This window comes from Podarcis gaigeae (assembly GCF_964106915.1).
Source record: "Podarcis gaigeae genome assembly, chromosome: 16".
NCBI lineage: Eukaryota > Metazoa > Chordata > Lepidosauria > Squamata > Lacertidae > Podarcis > Podarcis gaigeae.
Genome location: NC_139693.1, coordinates 18,757,823 through 18,778,380, shown reverse-complemented (window position 1 = coordinate 18,778,380; position 20,558 = coordinate 18,757,823). Strand labels below are relative to the sequence as shown.

Here is a 20,558-nt window from a genome sequence, read left to right as displayed (position 1 = left end):
ATAGATAGATGATAGATAGATAGATAGATAGATAGATAGATAGATAGATAGATAGATAGATGATAGATAGATAGATGATAGATAGATAGATAGATAGATAGATAGATAGATAGATGATAGATGATAGATATTCTGTTCAACTGCCTGCATTTTTGGACTCCCCTTTGGATGTGGCTATGAGGACTGGTATGACGAGCTGCTGCTCCTCATAACTGATCACTACAGCCCTGCTTCTGAGCACCTTCACTCTGTGAAGACTTAGAATTAAGGATCCAGGGTCTCTCTTCCTGGCAGATGGTGGGCACTCATCTGAACCCCAGCATCTCCTCCTGCATCACAACTGAAAATGGTGTTCTACCACTGACTAGTTCTCCCTCCCACCACAGTAGCACCATCTTGTTGCACCCCCCACCCCCCAACAGCCCTGACCCAGCTCCTGCCTCCGTAGGCTAAAGAGCTGTGAGGGCTTCTGATTCATGGCCGTGGAAACAGCTGCTCCCCTGTTTATTATGGATTTGTGCACTTTTCCCCAGTGAGACCAGAGGAGAACCGAGCAAGGCTCAAGAGGACATGCCTGGACATGCTTTAATGAAGAGGAAGTGGGGGGGGGGGAGACAGCTTGTGGTTGTGGGTCACACGTGGGCAAGCAACTCTTGAGCCAGGAGGGCGAGTTTTGGAGCAGTTGGTGTCATCAACTCTTTTTTTATATATTTGAAAATGGTGCTTCCCACCTTTTTTGCAGTTTTAGAGTTCATTGAGAAAGAACAAAACATACAGGAAATGCAACACAAAAAGAAGCAGAGCATCACCCCTCTAAGTCACTAAGGGCTCTGCTGCACCAGGAGATTTTACAACCACATGGGAGCCTTTTTTGACCTGTATGAACACTCACATGATGTATTGCCTTGTTTTCTTTGGCCCTTTGTCTCCTTCTGGTGCCCTTCAATTTTTCCCTCCCTTTTTTAATAGCATTAGTTGCTGGTACCCTTATAGTAGTTTTGCTTCCTAATGGTTTTGTATTATATGTGCTCATATGGGTTTGTGTGTGTTTTTACGCTTTTTATATGTAATGTACATGTTAACGGTATATGATTAATTAAAAAAAGAAAAATCCCAAAAAAACTAGATAAAAGCGGGCAGAGCAGGTTCATAGTGTCAGACTGATTATATCACAGTGTTTTAAGATAACTAAATTTCACAGCCCAGAGCAGATAAAGAATTTCACACACCTGAATTGGAAATATACAAAATGAAGGCCCACCAGACTGCACCTTTGGAAACACATAGCTTGTGTGTTATTTTTTTCTGTGGTAGCCAAGTCTAAATGTTTTTGTACCACAAGGAAAGCTGTAGGCATACCACCTGATGTTAATTGATAGCAAGACAAGTTGACACTTGCGTAAAAATGCAAAGGGGAGGAAAAGCCACAATAAATTGACAGAATACAGAGTTCAGTTAAAATCAGTCAACGTAATTCAGAGACGGAATACACTCTAGGCGATGGGAATGCGGGAGACAGCTTCAGAACAGAGGAAGAAATTCACTTCGCTTCACATTTTGACACAACTCTACCTTATTTGTACGTCCAAAAACAATATGCAGATTGAAATGCAGCTCTCCTTTCCAATCTGCACAAATCTGTTTTTCCCCAGTGTGTATAATGTGCACCACAGTACACAAATCTGGGGAAAACCAAGCATAAAATATGAATGTCAATGCATGATATTAGGAGGAAATGGTTTGCGACATTTTTCTTTTAGGCAAAAATATGTACAAACATGTGTTTCAAAGAACTGCACACTAAAATATCGCTGAATTTTTGTATTGACTTCAAGAAAAATTGCAAACAGATGTAGAAATGAATTTAAGATTGGGGGGGGGGGTTTAGAAACAAACCACGTTCACACCATACATTAAAAGCACAATAATACCCCTTAAAATGAGTCATAGCTTCCCTCGAAGGGAAATGAAACTCGTTCCCCTGACAAAGCTACAATTCCCAGAGTTCCCTGTGAGAGTTTGACTGTTAATCCTGAGGGGAATAGGGGTCTCCTAACAACTCTCAGCACCCTGTACAAACTACGGCTCCCAGAATTCTTTGGGGGAAGCGTTGACTGTTTAAGGGGTGTCGCAGTGCTTTAAATGTACTGTGTGAATGTAGCCTGACATTATCCTTGAAGGCTAAGCCTCTCTCACACTGGGAGGACAGAGGTTTGGCTCTCCAGAAGGAGGACAGACAGGCCAGGCTAAACTGCCACTGGCTCCCCTTCTTCGCTTGGGCCTTGGAGCTCATGCCTGACTCATATGTCAATCAACACAAGATAATATCACCAAAGCAACTATCTGTAAACAAACACTTAAAGTCCATAAAAATGGCAAAGGTAATTTGTTTCCCAAATAGGTTTTATCTTAAACAATAGCAAACACAGTAAATAAAGAGTCCACTTGTGATATACCAGTGGTTCAGTGCTCACACTTTGTTCTGGTATTCCGACATTTCGTTGCTAAAGAGCTTAGTCATCGAGCTTTGTAGTAAATAATATACAGTGGTACCTTGGTTGACAAATGACTTGGCGAGTTGAATGTTTTGGCTTCCAAACACCGCAAATCCGGAAGTGAGTGTTCTGGTTTGCTGACATTCTTTGGAACCCGAGCGTCCGGCGCGGCTTCCGATTGGCTGCAGGAACTTCCCGCAGCCAATCAGAAGCTGCACCTTGGTTTCTGAATGTTTTGGAAGTCAAATGGACTCCTGGAACAGATTTTGTTCGACTTCCAAGGAACAACTGTACAAGAGAAGACAGTATGTAAACGACTGAAAGCAGGGGTATATCTGTCCCTGTCTGCATGTTTCCATCAGGAGGAGCATAGAAAGAGGATGATGTCCTTCAGTTTGTGAAGGAGGTTTCTAAAAACCATATTAGGGCAATATCTTTATTAGCCCAACCGAAGTGTCCTCACAAAACATTCTGGGTGACCTAATAAAAACCTTGCCCTCATACAGATTTTGATTTCTGCCCCTTATAGATGTACACCATTACCTTTTATTTAAAAGCCCACTGAAATAAACAGTGTCTACTGCCCACAGAAAGGGGAGCTGTGATCAGGGCTGGGTGTAGGGATGGATCAGTCCATTTCCAGTCACGCACGCACAGCCCAAATTAGCCCATACTGTTGGCCAGGGCTTGGAGGCCTGCCTGCAGCCCCAAAGTCAAGTACAACTTAATGTCCCAAGTGCTGTTGCATTTGAACAGCAAGGATCATCATCATTAATAATAATTAAATAGTTCAGTCACAGGGCCCTTTTGGAAGGCCTCAAGAGACTCGGCAGAAGGCCTAGATGAGGCTGGCCTTGTCACTACGGCCTCCTCTGCTCCCCTTGCTGCCTCTTCCATGTGTATTTTGGGGGGTGGAGGTTGCCGAGGCAGCCTGACGGGAGCCCAGACAAATTAATCACGTTATGAAAGTGTGAACATTCTGTCGCTTTCTCCAGCCCGTCTGCAGTGCCCATTGTTACACGCCTGCCAGCCAATCCCACGACATATGGACCCCATTGTTGCCTCACACGAGGCAACAACCTGCACCGGCCTTGTGGTCCCCCTTGACAGATTGGGCTTCCTCCTCCTCCTCCTTTAATCTCTCACTCGCTCCTTTGTGTTCAGCTTCAGGTAGACTTAACAGACCAAGTTAGCTTCCATAGCTTGCAAGGCCTTCTTCACAACGTTGTTTTTTTTTTTCCATCACCAGAGTCCTATCAGGAGGCGTATCCTTTCGACACAACTGCAAGTTGTTTTCTGTCTAGAAAGCAGGCCATATTGCACGCAAGGACCCCACATCCATGCACATGTTAGGTTACTGTGACTCCTGGCAGGTTCTGAGCACATGTACAGGCAATAATAATCATCACATGCATGTAGACAGGAAACAATAGCCACACAGGATTGAGGCACTTTCTTCAAAGCACACACGGAATGGCTAACAAAGTGGCTGTAGCATCAGTTTTCAGCTTCTGTCACAATTAACCTACTAGTGCTTTAGGTGTCTCTGCACATTGGAATCTGTCTTACAGGAAGCAGGTGTGGGATTTTTTTTAATGCATTAAGAAAAACCCCAAATGAGCCTTCCTTAGTAGTATTTTGGGGAGATTGGAACTTCTGGCTATATCCCTTCTTGGTAGACTGAGCCCCTTAACTGGGCCGCATCCGTCACTGCATTTCTATTTCGGCCTTCTTACAGTGAGCAAAGGGTCCTGTCCCTCCCTAACCCATTTTATCCTGTGATGCAGCCCGAGAAAGAGAATGATTGGCTTACTATCACCCACTGAACTTGGCTTAGTGGGATCCCCACCCCCTACACTACCCTGTTCCGGTTATATCTTCTCACCTTCTTAATAGTGCCGCCCTCACAATATGACATTTGGAATGTGCTATGTCAATATGAAGTGACGGCCACAAACTTGCATGCCTTTAAAAGAGGACTAGACAAAATTCATGGAAAATAAGGCTAGCAACTGCCTTACCAGTTGCCGGGAATCACAAGTGGGGAGAACTGCTGTCGCACACAGGTCCTGCTTGCGGCCTTCCCAGAGGCATCTGTTTAACCACAGTGTGCTGGATTATATGGGCCTTTGGCCTGATTCAGCAGGGTTCTTCTTATGTTCTTCACTACTTACGGTACCTTAATATTTTCCAAAGAAAGCCACCATTTATTTCTGCCAGTAGCAAAATCTTGCACCCAGGACCACGCGACCTAGTAAAGTCTATGTTCTTGCACCAACTGGTCTGTTTCTTTCTGTCTAGCGGCACTGTTCCTCTTTGGATTTTTAAAATAAGCAATTCCACCAACTTCAATGGGAGTTACTCCAAAGTAAGCTTGCAGAAGTTTACAGCCCCCATAGCACCATAGCTGTCAACTTTCAGATTTGAAAATAAGGGATCAGCAGCCTCACCTGTCCTGGGGACAGTCTATGAGATATCTAACAATCCAGGGAAGCAGCGGGAAATGGGAGCTGGAATAAGGGAATGTCCCGAAAAAAAAGCCAAGGTTGACAGCTATGCGTAGCACTATTCTGGAGTGAAAGGGAGGCGTAAAAGATGGCATCTCCCATTTTGACCAAAGGCTGCAATTGTGTACACGCTTACCCCTGAGCAAACAAGCATCTGATCAAACTGTGTGCATTGGTTCGATTAACCGTGCTTAGGTTTTAAATAACATGGCGATAGGCAGTTTCCAAACACCCTCTTGTTTCTGAAGCCAGCACAGGCAAGGCGGCAAAGAGCTGATGAATGCAGGAAACAGAAAACAGAAAAGCACCTTCCGTGGTGATTAAAGGGTGCTGGTGTTTGGTGTGATCCTCAGTGTGAGGCCAGGAATGCGAGGGGAACACCAGTGCCCTTGTTTTCATCTCAAGGAAGCTGACTCATACCCAGTCTGCCCATTGGTCTATCTAGCTCAGTATTATCTACACAGACTGGTAGCAGCTCACCAGGATTTCAGGCATGAGTCTGTAGGGTCTCTCCCAGCCCTACCTGGAGGTGCCAGGAATTGAACCCAGGACCCTCTGCATGCAAAGCACTTAGCCATGTCCCTTCCCCTAATAGGTGACGATCATCTCCCCCACTCCACTTTAGGGGCTTAGCTTCTTTTCACCACACCCAGGAATATATATATTTTACGATCCAGCCCTTTTCTTGATTGTGTATTGAGGTCCTATGTCCCCCCCCCCACCCCGGTTCCCTAAGGTGTAAATAACTAGACACAACACAAGATATTGGTTTGGGGTCAAATAAGGCCACAACTTTATTGGTTACAGATGTGAGGTTTGACCATAGGCATTGGGGTAAGCAACTGCGCATGTCCTTCCTGTCTGTCCGCTGGGAGTGTTTCTAAGGGTGAAGCTTTTGGGGTGGGGGTGATGCCCTATGACTTAAGTCAAATTGGGGTGTCCCCCAAGTGGTTCCCTTAGGAGGAGTGGTATGGCCCTAGCCCCCGTCTGGCCATCGGACAGGAGCCACTCCTCCTGGATCACTTTAACAAGATACCCTTAACTGCGGAGGGGCAGGCGGAGGCTACAACCTCCTCTCCAACCACGACTAGGCTTAGCCAATGCCTACCTGGCTTACAAAGTTGTGACAGTTGCAACAAGGTAGGCAAAAACCCAAATGGTGGTGCCAATTAGCCAAGTAGGGGAAATTCCTCCCCTGCTCCTGAAAATTAGGCGCCTGACATTGTCCAATAGCAAGGTCAAACCGTACCTGAACAAAAACCAATCCAAGGGAGGGTAGGAAAACCGGCAAGAGGAAAGCCGAAAGGCCACGCTGGCCGGGCATTTAAACTTTCCCTGGGTGCAGGTGCCAAGGGCTGCTATTGGTTGGTTGGTCCCGTGCCCAGGGGAATGCCCATTAACTCCTGCCACCATTGGCCAATTTGGCAGCAGGGATACAATCCGGACTCCAGTAGGACGGATTTCCAGGGAGGAAAGGAGCCGAATGGACTTAACATCCAGTGTGAGGAAGAGTTCTGGGGAACTTAAAAGCTTGCTTCTTCCTTTGTGGGGTTTGTTGATCATTTTGACAGCCCCGCTTTCTTCCATGAAGGCACACAAAGGTACCTTCAAAGGGGGTCAGCCTCTCAAGCAAAGCATTGTGTGCCTTCAGACCAGGCTGTAGCTACATGGTCCAATGGCATCCTCTCCTCCATTCCCAGTCTTTTCTAGAACCATCCCAATGGATTCCATCTCAGGGGGAATCTGCTGCGATTTTCCAAGGTCCTTGCCTAACAGCTGCGGCCAGGGGCAGCTGCTCTTCCTTCTCTCTCTCCTCATCACAGCCATGCCAGCCGAATTCACACTGCCCTCTGCCTGTTGCTCACATGACTGCAGCCTCCTGATGGGGAGATGGAAGTGGTCTTTGGTGGGGTCCAACCTTTGCAGGCCGCAACACATCCATTTAAACCAGGTTCGGGAGAAATGAGGCTGGACATTGCTCCAGAGAGCATCCTTGGCTTCAGACTCTGAACTGCCCTGGGCATGTCCAAACCCAGCCTTCCCAGGAACAAATAAGCTTGTAATGTGAGCAGGAACTACAGTGATTTAGAAACTGTGGGATGAGTTCTGGCGGACACCAGCCAGGAAAAGAAGCTGAGAAAACCTGGCTAGTTTCTCTTTTGTAAATAGTTTGGTAGCTTGTTCCTTCTAATCCAGTCGCTGTGGACCATTTGAAAGCTTGCAGATACTACAAAGCGCTCCCTTACATGAATAAACTTAGCAGAGTTAATGTAAACAGGCCTAGCCCCAGGGATAGGCACGACCAAGAATCTGTTCAGAGCCCTGCAGCTCAGAAAGGCCTTTTGCCAACTGGGCCTAGTCACTCGCTGCAGTGGCGTAGCGTGGGGGGTGCAGGGGGGGCCGGCCACACCGGGCGCAACATCTGGGGGTTAGGGTTAGGGGGCACAAATCCACGGGTTAGGGGGCACAAATTACTTGGCTTGCCCCGGGTGCTGACAACCCACGCTACGCCACTGACTCGCTGCACCCTTACCTCGGGTATGATATACTGCTTTTATTTTTTTTTTTTTTTAATAAAATTTTTATTAGGGGTTTTTACAAAATAAAGTACAAAGATAAACAACCTTTCTTTTATCTCAACAGAGTTTCATAACTTCTTTGGACTTCCTCACATCTCCCGCTGCCATTTTCATCATCATAGATTTTTTCCATGCAATTTATCATCTAATTTGCAAATTTTATAACCACTTATTTAAATATAATCCTCTGTAAATTAATTTCTCTTAATCTCACTTTACATCCCATTCCGATCCGATTTTGTGGTGGCCAATTATTTATGATCAAACATCCTACTTAACTTTCCACCAAATCACAATATTTTTGTAAATAAGTCTTAAATTTCCTCCAATCTTCTTCAACCCTCTCTTCTCCCAGGTCTCGAATTCTGCCAGTCATCTCAGCCAGTTGCATATAGTCCATCAGCTGCATCTGCCATTCTTCCAGAGTGGGTAGATCTTGAGTTTTCCACTTCTTGGCGATAAGTATCCTTGCTGCTGCTGTTGCGTACAAAAAGAATGTTCGGTCCTTCTTTGGCACCATCTGGCCGACAATGCCCAGGAGGAAGGCCTCTGGTTTCTTAAGGAAGGTATACTTAAATACCTTTTTCAGCTCATTATATATCATTTCCCAGAAGACCTTCACCCTGGGACAAGTCCACCAGAGGTGAAAGAATGTTCCTTCATTTTCCTTACATTTCCAACATTTATTGTCTGGCACATGGCATATTTTGGCAAGTTTAACTGGGGTCATGTACCACCTATATATCATTTTCATTACATTTTCCTTCAGAGCATTACATGCCGTGAAGTTCATCCCCGTGGTCCACAACCTTTCCCAATCCTCAAACATAATATTATGCCCAATATCCTGTGCCCACTTTATCATGGCCGACTTAACCATTTCATCTTGTGTATTCCATTTCAACAGCAAGTTATACATTCTTGAGAGTACTTTAGTCTTAGGTTCTAACAATTCTGTTTCCAACTTCGATTTCTCCACCTGGAATCCTAACTTTTTATCCTTTTTAAAAATTTCTTGAATCTGAGCGTAATGTAACCAGTCTCGCACTTTGTCTTTCATTTTTTCCAAACTCTGCAATTTCCAATTATTGCCCTCTTTCTCTATTATTTCCCAATATTTCGGCCATTTGGCCTCCATATTGGGTCTTTTTCGGGCCTTAGCCTCCAGAGGTGATAGCCATCTTGGAGTTTTATTTTCCAATAGGTCTTTGTATTTTGTCCAGACATTAAACACTGCTTTCCTGACAATATGGTTCTTAAAGGCCTTATTGATCTTAACTTTGTCATACCATAAGTATGCATGCCAACCAAATGCATTGTTAAAACCTTCTAAATCTAACACATCAGTGTCCTCTAGAAGTAGCCAGTCTTTTAGCCAGCAGAAAGCTGCGGCTTCATAGTACAACCTTAAGTCTGGCAGGGCAAAGCCCCCTCTTTCTTTCGCATCAGTTAATATCTTAAACTTAATTCTGGGCTTTTTGCCCTGCCAGACAAATTTAGAAATATCTCTCTGCCACTTCCTGAAGCACTCCGTCTTATCCACAATTTGCAATGTTTGAAACAAAAACAACATCTTAGGCAATACATTCATCTTAATAGCAGCAATTCGGCCTAACAAAGAAAGCTTCAATTTTGACCAACTGTCCAAGTCTCTCTTAATTTCAGACCAACATTTTTCATAATTGTCCTTAAATAGACTCAGATTTTTTGCTGTTATGTTTACCCCTAGGTACTTTACTTTTTTAACCACAGTTAGTTCTGTTTCTCTCTGAAACCGTTCTGACTCTGCATCTGTCAAGTTTTTTCCCAACACCTTAGTTTTCTGTTTGTTTAGTTTAAAGCCCGCTACCCGACCAAAGTCCTGAATCAATTGTAACACTCTTTTTGTGCTAGATTCTGGCTCTTGCAATGTCAAAACAAGGTCATCTGCAAAAGCTTTAAGTTTATATTGTTTCGCTCCGATCTGAATCCCTTGCACCAACCGGTCCCCTCTAATCAAGTTCAAGAGCACCTCCAGGACAGAAATAAACAGCAAGGGGGAAATCGGGCAGCCTTGTCGTGTCCCTTTTTCAATCTTAAACTCTTCTGTAACCACATTGTTGACTATCAGTTTTGCCTTTTGTTCTGAGTAAATCGCGTCAATCCCATTTTCAAAACCCCGCCCCACTCCCATTTCTTTTAAATTCCCCTTCATAAATTTCCAAGAAATGTTATCGAAGGCCTTCTCCGCGTCTATAAAAATTAGAACTGCTTTAGTGTTAATATTTGTTTGCAAAAGTTCCAAAATGTCAATAATTGATATACTGCTTTTAAATGGGACTTAAGCCATTTTAGGGGGACGCAGGTGGTGCTGTGGGTAAAACCAGAGAGTCTAGGGCTTGCGAATCAGAAGGTCGGCGGTTTGAGTTCCTGCGACGGGTGAGCTCCTGTTGCTCGGTCCCTGCTCCTGCCAACCTAGCAGTTCGAAAGCACGTCAAAGTGCAAGTAGATAAATAGGTACCTCTCCGGCGGGAAGGTAAATGGCATTTCCGTGCGCTGCTCTGGTTCGCCAGAAGCGGCTTAGTCATGCTGGCCACCGTCTCCCTCGGCCAATAAAGCGAGATGAGCGCCGCAACCCCAGCGTCGGTCACGACTGGACCTAATGGTCAGGGGTCCCTTTACTTTACTTTTAAGCCATTTTATGGCTCCAATCAAATGTCTCCACAGTACAAAGAGTTCTAGTGTTGTGAGAGAGTGAGAAAAGCTTTTCTCTCTCCATGCCAGACATACATTGATAAACTTCGATAATGTCACCTCTTACTCGCCTTTTCTCCAAACTAAGAAGTCCCAAACGCTGCATACTTTCCTCATGGGGTGTCATGCCTTCCCTTTGACCAGACCCCTCTTAACCCTCCCCTGCCCTGTCCCCACCAGCCTCCCCTCTCCCCTGTGCCTCTTGGCCCAAGACTCACAACAGTGTGGTTTTTCTAGCCATTGTTTTTATTAAAGTCAGAGATGGTTGGAGAAGAGGGGAAAGCATCTCTGTCCCTTTGGGGCCTCTTCTGCTTCTTGGGCCACTCTCAATGCCTCCTCTCTCTGCTCTCCTTTCTGCTTCCTTTGTGGTGTTTGTGGCTGGTGCTGGAGAAGGAACCCATGAGAATAGAGGAGATCTTGCTGGGGCTCCGGCTGGCAGCTGGAGGGAAAGGAGGAGAGACCCCAAGAGGAGTAAGTGGAGCTGCTCCCACCACCTTCACCTGCTGCCCCTCCCCTCCATGGGCACAGGAATGCAGCACTGCCCCTAACCATCTTTGGCTGTGCCAGGGCTAGCCAACATGCCCACCCCCGTTGTTGCTGGCCAACAGCTCCAACATCCCCCTGACTATTGGTTATGCTGGCTGGGGATCATGAGAGTTGTAGTCTAACCAATGTCTGGAGCCTTTGCCTATCGAAGCGTGCCATGAATTTATTCCTGCACTGCAGAGGGTTGGACTGGATGACCCTCAGGGTGCCTTCCTATTTGACAGTTCAATTATTCCATTGCCTTGTTTTCAGATGCTACAATTCTCAAATCCATTTGATTTTGGAAATGTTGATCCAATATGGCATCCCTGGATTAATGGGTGGACGGAGATTCATGGGTTAAGGGCTTCTGCTTGCACATGCCTAGAAAGCACAGCTCCAATAGGTTTTCTGCTTGTCCAATGCTTTCTAGGCACAGTCTGAGTAGTTTCCATTTGCGCCACCACTTTCCTTTGAAAACCCGTCCTTTGCTGCTGAATCACAGCAAATGCCAATCTGCAGAAAACCGAATTGATGTTTGCTGTGATTCAGCGGAGGGACAGGCAGAAGCATGGCTGATTCCTGAGATGTTTACAGTGGCATGGATCTTCCAGTGTGTTTGGGGATGGGCTCTGAGAAGCTGGCCGGAGCAGCTCTTACCTCTCTTTGATGAATGGCTTCGGCGTGACTTGCTTGACCTTTTCCTTCTGCTGCTTTTTCTGAAACAGGAAGAGCACCTGTGAGAATGGCTGTCATGTCCACGTGAAACCCCACCTCCTCCATTCACCATTCACCATTCACCAGGAGGACAATCGGAAAGTGGGTGTGGTTCCCGTCTCCCCAACTCACAATTAGGGCTTGTCCACACTGGAGTTTACTGTGGGTTTGCCGCTTTTTGCAGTCCCATTTAATTAGCACAATCCACATAATATTACCCTCAAACAGCACCAGTCTCAATGCTTTCCTCCTGAAAATTTGGGTTTCCCAGATACAGGATGCATTTTTTGGGGGAGGGGGCACTGCCCTCCCTGAGCCTGCCCAGGCCTTGCTGCTGAACAACATCAGCCCCAAGCTGCTTTGCGAGGCTGCAATGATCCCAGCCTCACAAAGCAAGACAAGGCTCACACTGCCCTCTCTGAGCAGCCTTGCAAGGCTGGAATCTGATTAGATCCCAGCCTCAAGAAGCTGCACCAGGCTGGCTTGGGGAGGGCGGCGTGAGCAACACCCCCCAAAAATCGTCCCGGCAGCCCCCCCATGCTACACCCCTGCCACTGTGAGAACAGAATTCTGGACAAGATGGGCCTTGGGTCTGATCCAACAGCCAGGCTGTTCTTATACTACAATAGTACCTCGGGATGCGAATGGGATCCATTCCGGAGCCCCGTTCGCATCCTGAAGTGAATGTAACAAGTGATGGTGCCTCTGCACGTGCGCGGGTCGTGTTTTGTCGCTTCCGCGCATGTGTGTTACGTCATTTTGAGTGTCTGCGCATGCGCGAGCGGTGAAACGTACTCCGATACTTCTGGGTTGCCGCGGAGCGCAACTCAAATGTGCTCAACCCGAAGCACATTCAACCCGAGGTATGACTGTATAGGATATTGGGAACTAGTTGTCCAAATAACCATATGGGTAGCCTATGTTGTCAGAATACAACTCCCATGATCCCTAACCATTGGATATGTTGCCTGGGAGTAATGGGAGCTGGAGTTCAAAAACATCAGGTGTATGTGTGCACCACCTAGCTTGCCATAATGTCAAACTGGAGCTTTCTGTCAGCGTATGTTTGTTTGGGGTGGTATGGGTTGAACCCTTTCACCGTCAGCCTCAAATCCTAGCTTCCCACTCTGGCTGCGAGCACAAAATTTCCCTGGTACCTGCTTCCAGACGAGCGGTCCTTAGGCCTCCTGTCCTTCTTGTCGCCCTTGGAGGACCTTTGAAGGAGCTCTTTGGAACCTGGACCCTCTGAAGGTGGGAGGCTCTCGGATTCTGCTGGTATCCCTTGGCTGGGAGTTGGAGATGGGCTGCTGCTGGGTTCAAGGATGCTATACTGATTCGTCAAGGGCTCAGCTGGGTTCCTCTTGTCCTCTTCGTCTTGCAAAGTGCTTAGGACTTCTGCAAGGGTGTACTCTCCGTCCGCAGGTAGCTGGGGCGCAGGATTCTGGGTGGATGGAGAACAAGGTATTTGAAACAATGGGCATGGACCTAATTTTCTTTCCTGTGGACAGAGGCAGATTTAGGGCAGCGCAAACAGTTTCCCCACATTGGGTGCCAAGCCTAGGGGGTGCCGTAAGGCGTCACAACTATGACATAGTGAATTGAGCAGAACAGAAGGTGAGATGTGGGGGGGCACCAAATTTTCAGCTCACACAGGGTGCCACTGAAGTTTCTACAACTATTTGGCTGTAACATTATTTGTTTGAAGAAAGTTCTATTAGTAAAGCTTTGGAACCATATTTTGGGTCCGGACAATATTTATTCCAAGAGGAGTCGGTTTTTATCAACCCTACTTCAAGCTGTGCAGTAGTAATACCTGCAATATGTTGTAGGGATGGACAGACTTGAGGCTTGTCAGACTGACTTTGCTTGTTGTTTGCTAGAACTGTCAGATCAGCCAACCAAAGCCAGAAATAAATAACGCATTTTGAGCACAGGCTGAGGCTAGGAAGACATTTTCAGAACCTGAAATGAGTGGAGCTCACAGTCCTCTCACATACGCACTCATGGTTACTCCAAACTTACTTTATTTTAGCAGCCTTATTTAAATGGAGAGGAAACAATATGAACTAGTATTCAGAAACCTTTACTAATCTACTTCAGAACACACAGAGCTCTAACAAGGGTGTCCCAATCTAACAGCACTCCACCCCAGCTCTGCTAAGTAAATTCCCTTTAGACCTTTTTCAGCTGGGGTTCCCCAGATGCTGTTAGACTGGGACTCCCATCATTCATCATTCATCCCAGACTAACTGCTATGCTGGATGAGCTATAGTCCAACAGCATCTGAGACTCCAAGGTTGAAGAACACTGCTTTTTAAACAGCTAAGACCAGTTCAATGTACTGTTATAGATTTGAAGGGTCTAGATTATACCTGTGGGTATAATCTAGACCAGTGATCCTGTGTATGGGAGGCCAGAATCTATAGGAGGAAGCTTGCTGAACCAATCAGGCCAGTTCATTTGTCAAGATAATGGCCTCAGCTACTCAGTTAAATAAATACCTGTCATTTACATCTTAAAAGAGTGAGCTCTGTTCCCATAGAGACATGTGGGTGAGTTTTCCCCCCATCTGTTCTAGTTATATGCCACATCATTCTAGGATGGAGAATAATAGTCCAAGACTGTGTATGTGAAAGCTGTGAGAGAATTTTTGCTAATGCTGGCAGCTGGAGACTCAGAGGCATGTTTTGCTCGGTGCTGGACTCCAAAGCTTTGGGCTTCCCTGGAACTCTAATGGGGAGGCAATATCTGTTTTGGTGTTAATGTTGTGAGCCCCTCCATCCTATGCTCAGGTTGAATATATGTGTCAAGAAAACCATATATCATAAAGACACCACTGTCTCTGTTGACCTTCATTCCAAGGAAACTGAACCCTGGGAAAGAGCAAGCACGCCTGGAGTCTCTCACTGTTCAGAGATTGGGATGTGTGCAACACTGGTGTCAGAAGTGCTGGAGAAGAGCAAAGTGGGGTATCTGTGAAGGGATGGCAGAACACCTCAAACAGCAGTCCTTGGTGCAAGAGCAGGGATGGTGGAAGTCCTCAAGGATTATCCTACTTCCATCTCTGAAATGGTAGAGATCATCCATCTGTGAGACTGGAGAGGGCTGGGGTCTTCTGAAGTAATCTTTGGTGTGAGAGGAGTGTGTGTTAACTATAGGTGTGTTCCTATTTTCTGTTGGGAATCTGAATACGTGCAACTATGCACACAGAGTCAATTAAGGTTTGGCAGACAGCCAAGGCAATGTGAAGGAGTAAGTCTGCCTGGTGATACAGAGGCATGGAGACAGCTCCATGATTGGTCAAGCTCTCTCACAGGAATATTGATTAATGGCCTACTAACTGGAATGTACGAGTGTCAGTGTAGGAGTTGTGAGTCGTGTATGAGAGAGCAAGTTAAAGATCCGTATTCTGTTCTGTTCCTGTAAATAGGCACTGTATATAATAAACACCTAACTACAAGTTACTGGTTCCTGCTTCATCCTTCCTGTCTGCAGCCAAGTTGCCAATTGCTTTCGTGAACTCTGTGTGTGCTCTGCTAGGTCTGGCTAAGGTTCTGCAACTAGTCAGAAAGTTGTGAAACACCAATAGGTTTTGCCAATATTTTCACCTTCCTTCCCACATCCCCCCTGCATTCCCAAGGGTCCGGGTGTCCTACTTTTAGGGGCTTCGCTTCCATCAGCCCAAAGGAACTCACAGCTGTAGCGTTGAGAGCAGGCTGGCCTGGCTTCCATAGGTCTTCAACAGGCTCCTTCTTCAGGCTAACATCCGAGGGGGGTCGCAGCAGGTGGACAACCTTGACCCATGACTCAAACTCACTTTCCTGTGTATCTGGTAGTGGGCAGAGCTGGAGGTAGAAAGTGCGGCCGGTGGACATTTTGAATCGGAGCTGTTGCTTATCAAAGTCATGGATGGAGATCTTGACAAAGCACAAGGGAAGGAGCCTGCAGGGAGACGGGGAGAGAAAGGAGGAAGATCTGTATGTGTGTTTGTTGGGGGAGTGCAAAATGGGGTCCATGAACTGACTTGCCGTCACACCACAATCTGCACCTTCTTTATTTATTAAGACTTTTTAATGGCATGCACAAGATTTAGGAACTTTCACTGAAATAGCCCAGCCATTCTTAAAAATTACCTCTGAAAGCAGCAAGAGAATTTAGAATGAAACAAAGTGAGGTTTGCTACACTCACATCCTGCTTGTGGGCTTCCCATTGGGGTTGCCAACATTTTGGAGCCAGTGCCTACAGTTCCCAGAGTTCCCTGTAAGGAGGGATTGACTGGTAAGCCATCCTGGCCCAATACATTTTTGGTACTTGAGGTAAACCACAAAATGGTGCCCCCTTCCCCACCAGGTAAGAAGGGGTGAGTGAAAATCTACATCAGGAACAAGGGAATAAAGACCTATACAGTGGTACCTCAGGTTACATACGCTTCAGGTTACAGACTCCGCTAACCCAGAAATATTACCTCGGGTTAAGAACTTTGCTTCAGGATGAGAACAGAAATTGCGCAGTGGTGGCGCAGCGGCAGCAGGAGGCCCCATTAGCTAAAGTGGTGCTTCAGGTTAAGAACAGTTTCAAGTTAAGAACAGACCTCCAGAACGAATTAAGTTCTTAATGAGAGGTACCACCGTATTAGGCTCTGCTGTCCCTGTGGATCCTGCCACCTGAGGCAGTCACCTCACTTTGACCCATAGGTGGGCTGGGCCTGCTGGAAATTATATCTCTATGGGGATAATAGGGGTCTCCTAACCACTCTCAGCACCCTTAACAAACTACAGCTCCCAGAATTCTTCGTGAGGAAGTCTTGACTGTTGTACCATAGTGCTCTAAATCATGCAAATGTGGCCTTTTTAAGCAGGGTGCTGCCTTGGTGTGAAAATGGGCAAGCTGGGCCTCACCTGGTCAGCTCAAACCTCGTATTCATCGAAGTGCGGTGTAACCGGGCGGCCTGGAGGCTTTGAGGCTGCTGTCGGGAAGGGAATATTGGCCGGGCCAGCAACAGCACGTTGGGGACCTGAAGGCCTGGGCTGGTGGCCGCAATGGCAACCCGCACCATCTGGACTTGATTGTGGACGTCCAGGGTGCCACCTCGCTTGCTGACCTGCAATGCAAAGAGAAGTTACCATGTGATGACTGTTGGATCAATCCATCAACCTCTGATGGATGACTTAGAAGGATTGGGTCCAGCATCACTTTCACTACGTGTGTGTGTGTGCCAGTATCCATACGCGGCAGAGTGACGTCTCAACGCAGCTCCTTCCTTGGAAGTGTCTTCAGGGTTGAAGGTACACACAGCAGCCAATAAACACTCATGGGCACCATAAAGATTTGATCAAGTGTAGAAGCTTACTTGACAGCCATAAAAGCATATTGGTAGCAAATATATACAGGCATCCACCACTGCTGTGGTCAAGGCATGCTTAGAGTCCAACAAGGGTCCAAGACTCACTCTCCCTGCTTCTCACCTCTCTTTACGCTTGGGAGAAAAAACTGACGCTGCCTTTAGGAGATAGAGATTAACTCCTTTTCTGGCCTCTAACAAACCAGCCTAAGAAGATAGCTCCCCAGAAGGGGTCTGCTTCCACTGACACAGACTGAGCAAAGTCCCCCTGACAAACATCACCTCACTTCTCTGCCAACAACAGACATCACTCCCTATGTTCCTGGAGATTTAACAGCTATTTACTGAACTGTACTCAAAACTTGACAACACAGCCTGCAATTCCATACTGCTCCAGTAGGGATAGGAAAACACTCCTGCTTTTAACTCCATAGAAAACTAACTTACTAGACTGCAGATGTAGGTTACCAGCTAACATACTCGCTGCATCTGTGAAACTCACTGCCACTAGAACAGAAAAACAGCAGCCTAAAGTGTTTGCTTTAGGCCCTAGACATGGGGGCATGTCTCGTATCAGCACCCCAGACTATTTGTAGGGGTGGTTACAGCCGGGAGAATTCTGCCAGGGCCAAATTTTCCAAACATGTTTCTGCAGTGACGGAGAAAGGGGAACTCTCTTTGGCTGAGTTTTGCCCAGTTCTTGAGAAACTCTGGATGTGAGTTGGGGAAGGATCTTGACTCAGTGCTCCCCCCCCCCCCCGCCCCGCAGCTTGCATGCAAAAGGGGGTTGAGTTCAATGCCCGGCATTTCCAGAGTCCCAGGAAGCAAACTGAGGAGCAGGTTCCCATACCTGGACAAAGTCGCTTTCAAACATGGTGGCACACTTGAACAGGTTGTACTCCCCGGAGCGTAGTTGGCGCTGGAGGGGCCCCATAGCTGTATTGAAGAGGCCTTTGGTGGCGATGTGACTGGGTGGTTTGGGCGCCTCCTTCGTCTTCCCTTGCTCCATGGCCTACATGGGGTGTGAGAGAGACTAGTGGTTAGAACAAGAGCAGGGAGGGGCGAGAGGCAGGCAAGAATTAAGGGCTGCAGCAGATAAGTATATGTGTGCATGTGTCAGGTTACTGCAAATCAAGAAGCCGTTAAAGGCACAGGAGCAAAGCTGAGAGGAAAAGGTGGCAACCTTCCCTGAGTGCCTTGGTTTGTGAGTTGTTTTTGCAGGATTGCCAGGTTTCCCACTGACTGCTGCTCCTGTGCCTTTAACGGCCTCTTGATTTGCAGACCTCAGGTTAGAAAGCTGTAGGTAGCTGTAGGTCAGGCATAGGCAAACTCGGCCCTCCAGATGTTTTGGGACTACAACTCCCATCATCCCTGACCACTGGTCCTGTTAGCTAGGGATGATGGGAGTTGTAGTCCCAAAACATCTGGAGGGCTGAGTTTGCCTATGCCTGCTGTAGATCTTGACCTTGTAGGTATGGCTTTTGCAAAAGCAGATCAAGCTCTCCCCTCATCAGTTGGCAACCCAACTCGTGTGGCAATGGGGCTAAGGACATGCTCCGGTGCCTGTGCTCATCGCTTGCTTCTACCATGGCTTGTTTAAAGGGTGTCAACAACTGACCTGTGGTCTTTTTCTGGCCCCTCCTGCCAGCCCTGCTCAGTCCCTGTTTTTCCCAGGCCCCTTGGATGTCGCTCTCTGCTCTCTGCGGGAGCAATCTTGTGATGTCATCCTTCCCTCTATGACCTCTCACTCCATTGCCATGGATCTGCCTGCAGAATTCTTGAGCCAAGGCAGGTTGGTCCCCGGGACTGCCACCTTTTTGTGTTTCAGGAGAGGATTCTTGTGGATGCAACAGCCACAATGTGGACAGCAGAAATGCAACAGAGACAGAGGTTGCCGCATGGCGGTTATAAAGGCACAATGACTCCATCTAGTGGAAGAAACAAAAACACACTTTTCTGAAGTGCAAACTTTTGACCAAACGCTAATGTCTCCTCCCACACTATTGTTTATCATTGTTAATAGACTGTCATATCAAGTGGGCTTTTAGCAACCATGGGCATTTAATTTCATGCCTAACTGATATTGCAGAATTAAAATGTTTAAAAAATAAATAAGAACGGAACACCTGAATAGCTCCGTGGATTAGAACACGGTGCTGATAATGCCAAGGTTGCAGGTTCGATCCCCTTATGGGACAGCTGCACATTCTGGCACTGCAAGTAAGGTTACCAGGTTTTTTTCAATGAATCCAGGGACACTTTTCAACTTCAATGGATTTTGTAGGGGGACAGATTTGTAAATCTGGGGACTGTCCCCAGGAAACGGGGACATCTGGTAACCTTGACTGCAAGGGGTTGGACTAGATGATCCTTAGGGCCCCTTCCAACTATACAGTTCTGTGATTCTAAGAGCCTGTTGGATCAGGCCAATGGCCCATCTAGTCCAACTGGGAAACCAGCAAGCAGAACCCAAGCAGAAGAGCCGTCTTCCTTCCTGGTACAATAGTCAAAAGCATTACTGCTTCCAACCAGGGAGGCAGAGCATGGCCACTGTAGTTAATAGCCATGGACAGCCTTATCCTTCATGAATTCATCTAATCTTTTTAAAAAGCCAACTAAATTGGTGCCAATCACTGCCTCCTGTGGCAGTGAGTTCCATAGTTTAACTATGCACTGTGTGAAGAGGTCCTTTCCTTTATCTGCCCTGAATCTTCCAGCGTTCAGCTTCATTAGACGTCCACAAGTTCTGGTGTTACGAGAGAGAGAGGAACAACAACAACAACAACAACAACAACAACAACAACAACAAAATCTCTATTCACTTTATCCAGGCTGCACATAATTTGATAAACTTCTATCATGTCACCTCTTACTTGGCTTATTGCAGCCTTTCATCACAGAGGAGCCACAAACTGAAACTGACACGGGGACAAATAGAGGAAGACGCCTTCACCCCGGTATGGTTCCCCCAGCCCAACAAGACAGCAACAATAATCCACCGACAGTATATGAATCAATCTGGCTAACCTGATCCACACACACCCGACACACAAAAACAAATCTCATTACAGTGGTACCTCGGGTTACAGACGCTTCAGGTTACAGATGCTTCAGTTTACAGACTCCGCTAACCCAGAAATAGTACCTCAGGTTAAGAACTTTGCTTCAGGATGAGAACAGAAATTGCACGACAGCGGCGCGGTAGCAGCGGGAGGCCCCATTAGCTAAAGTGGTACCTCAGGTTAAGAACAGTTTCAGGTTAAGAACGGACCTCCAGAACGAATTAAGTTCTTAACCCGAGGTACCACTGTACAGCCAACCAAAGACAACCAACCACACCCTAGGCTCCCCCCAACCTCTTTCACCACCAAGGAAATACAAGCAAATAGTAAGAGAACCCACACAAATGACACTAACACAAAACCCCACACATACACTAAGTAGAAGAACAGAAGCATTGCCACCCGACCCCACCCCACTCACCATGCCCCCCTCCTCTTTCCCCCTCTTTTCTTCCTAACCTAACACTGTATGCAACCCTAATGTCTCACAACAAATGAAACTGATCTATAGAAAACGAATAGATATCTATAGAAATAGATATCTATTAGGTCCATAAATTACGTATGTGGCTGGTTGTTGGGAAGCTGTTTTAAGTGG

General features: G+C 46.7%; 1 protein-coding gene across 1 annotated transcript; it reads right to left on the bottom strand.

The window, feature by feature from the left end:
* Positions 1–10,539: 10,539 nt before the first annotated feature.
* On the bottom strand, positions 10,540–18,635 carry LOC310833085 (Golgi-associated RAB2 interactor protein 1A-like). Its single transcript, XM_083715431.1, has 7 exons — positions 18,517–18,635; positions 17,749–17,910; positions 16,456–16,658; positions 15,252–15,498; positions 12,714–12,997; positions 11,500–11,558; positions 10,540–10,753 (listed from the first exon to the last, which is right to left on the bottom strand). The coding sequence occupies exons 2-7, from the start codon at positions 17,905–17,907 to the stop codon at positions 10,641–10,643; spliced, it is 1,065 nt and encodes a 354-aa protein (XP_083571557.1). The 5' UTR covers positions 17,908–17,910; positions 18,517–18,635; the 3' UTR covers positions 10,540–10,640.
* Between the last annotated feature and the right edge of the window lie 1,923 nt (positions 18,636–20,558).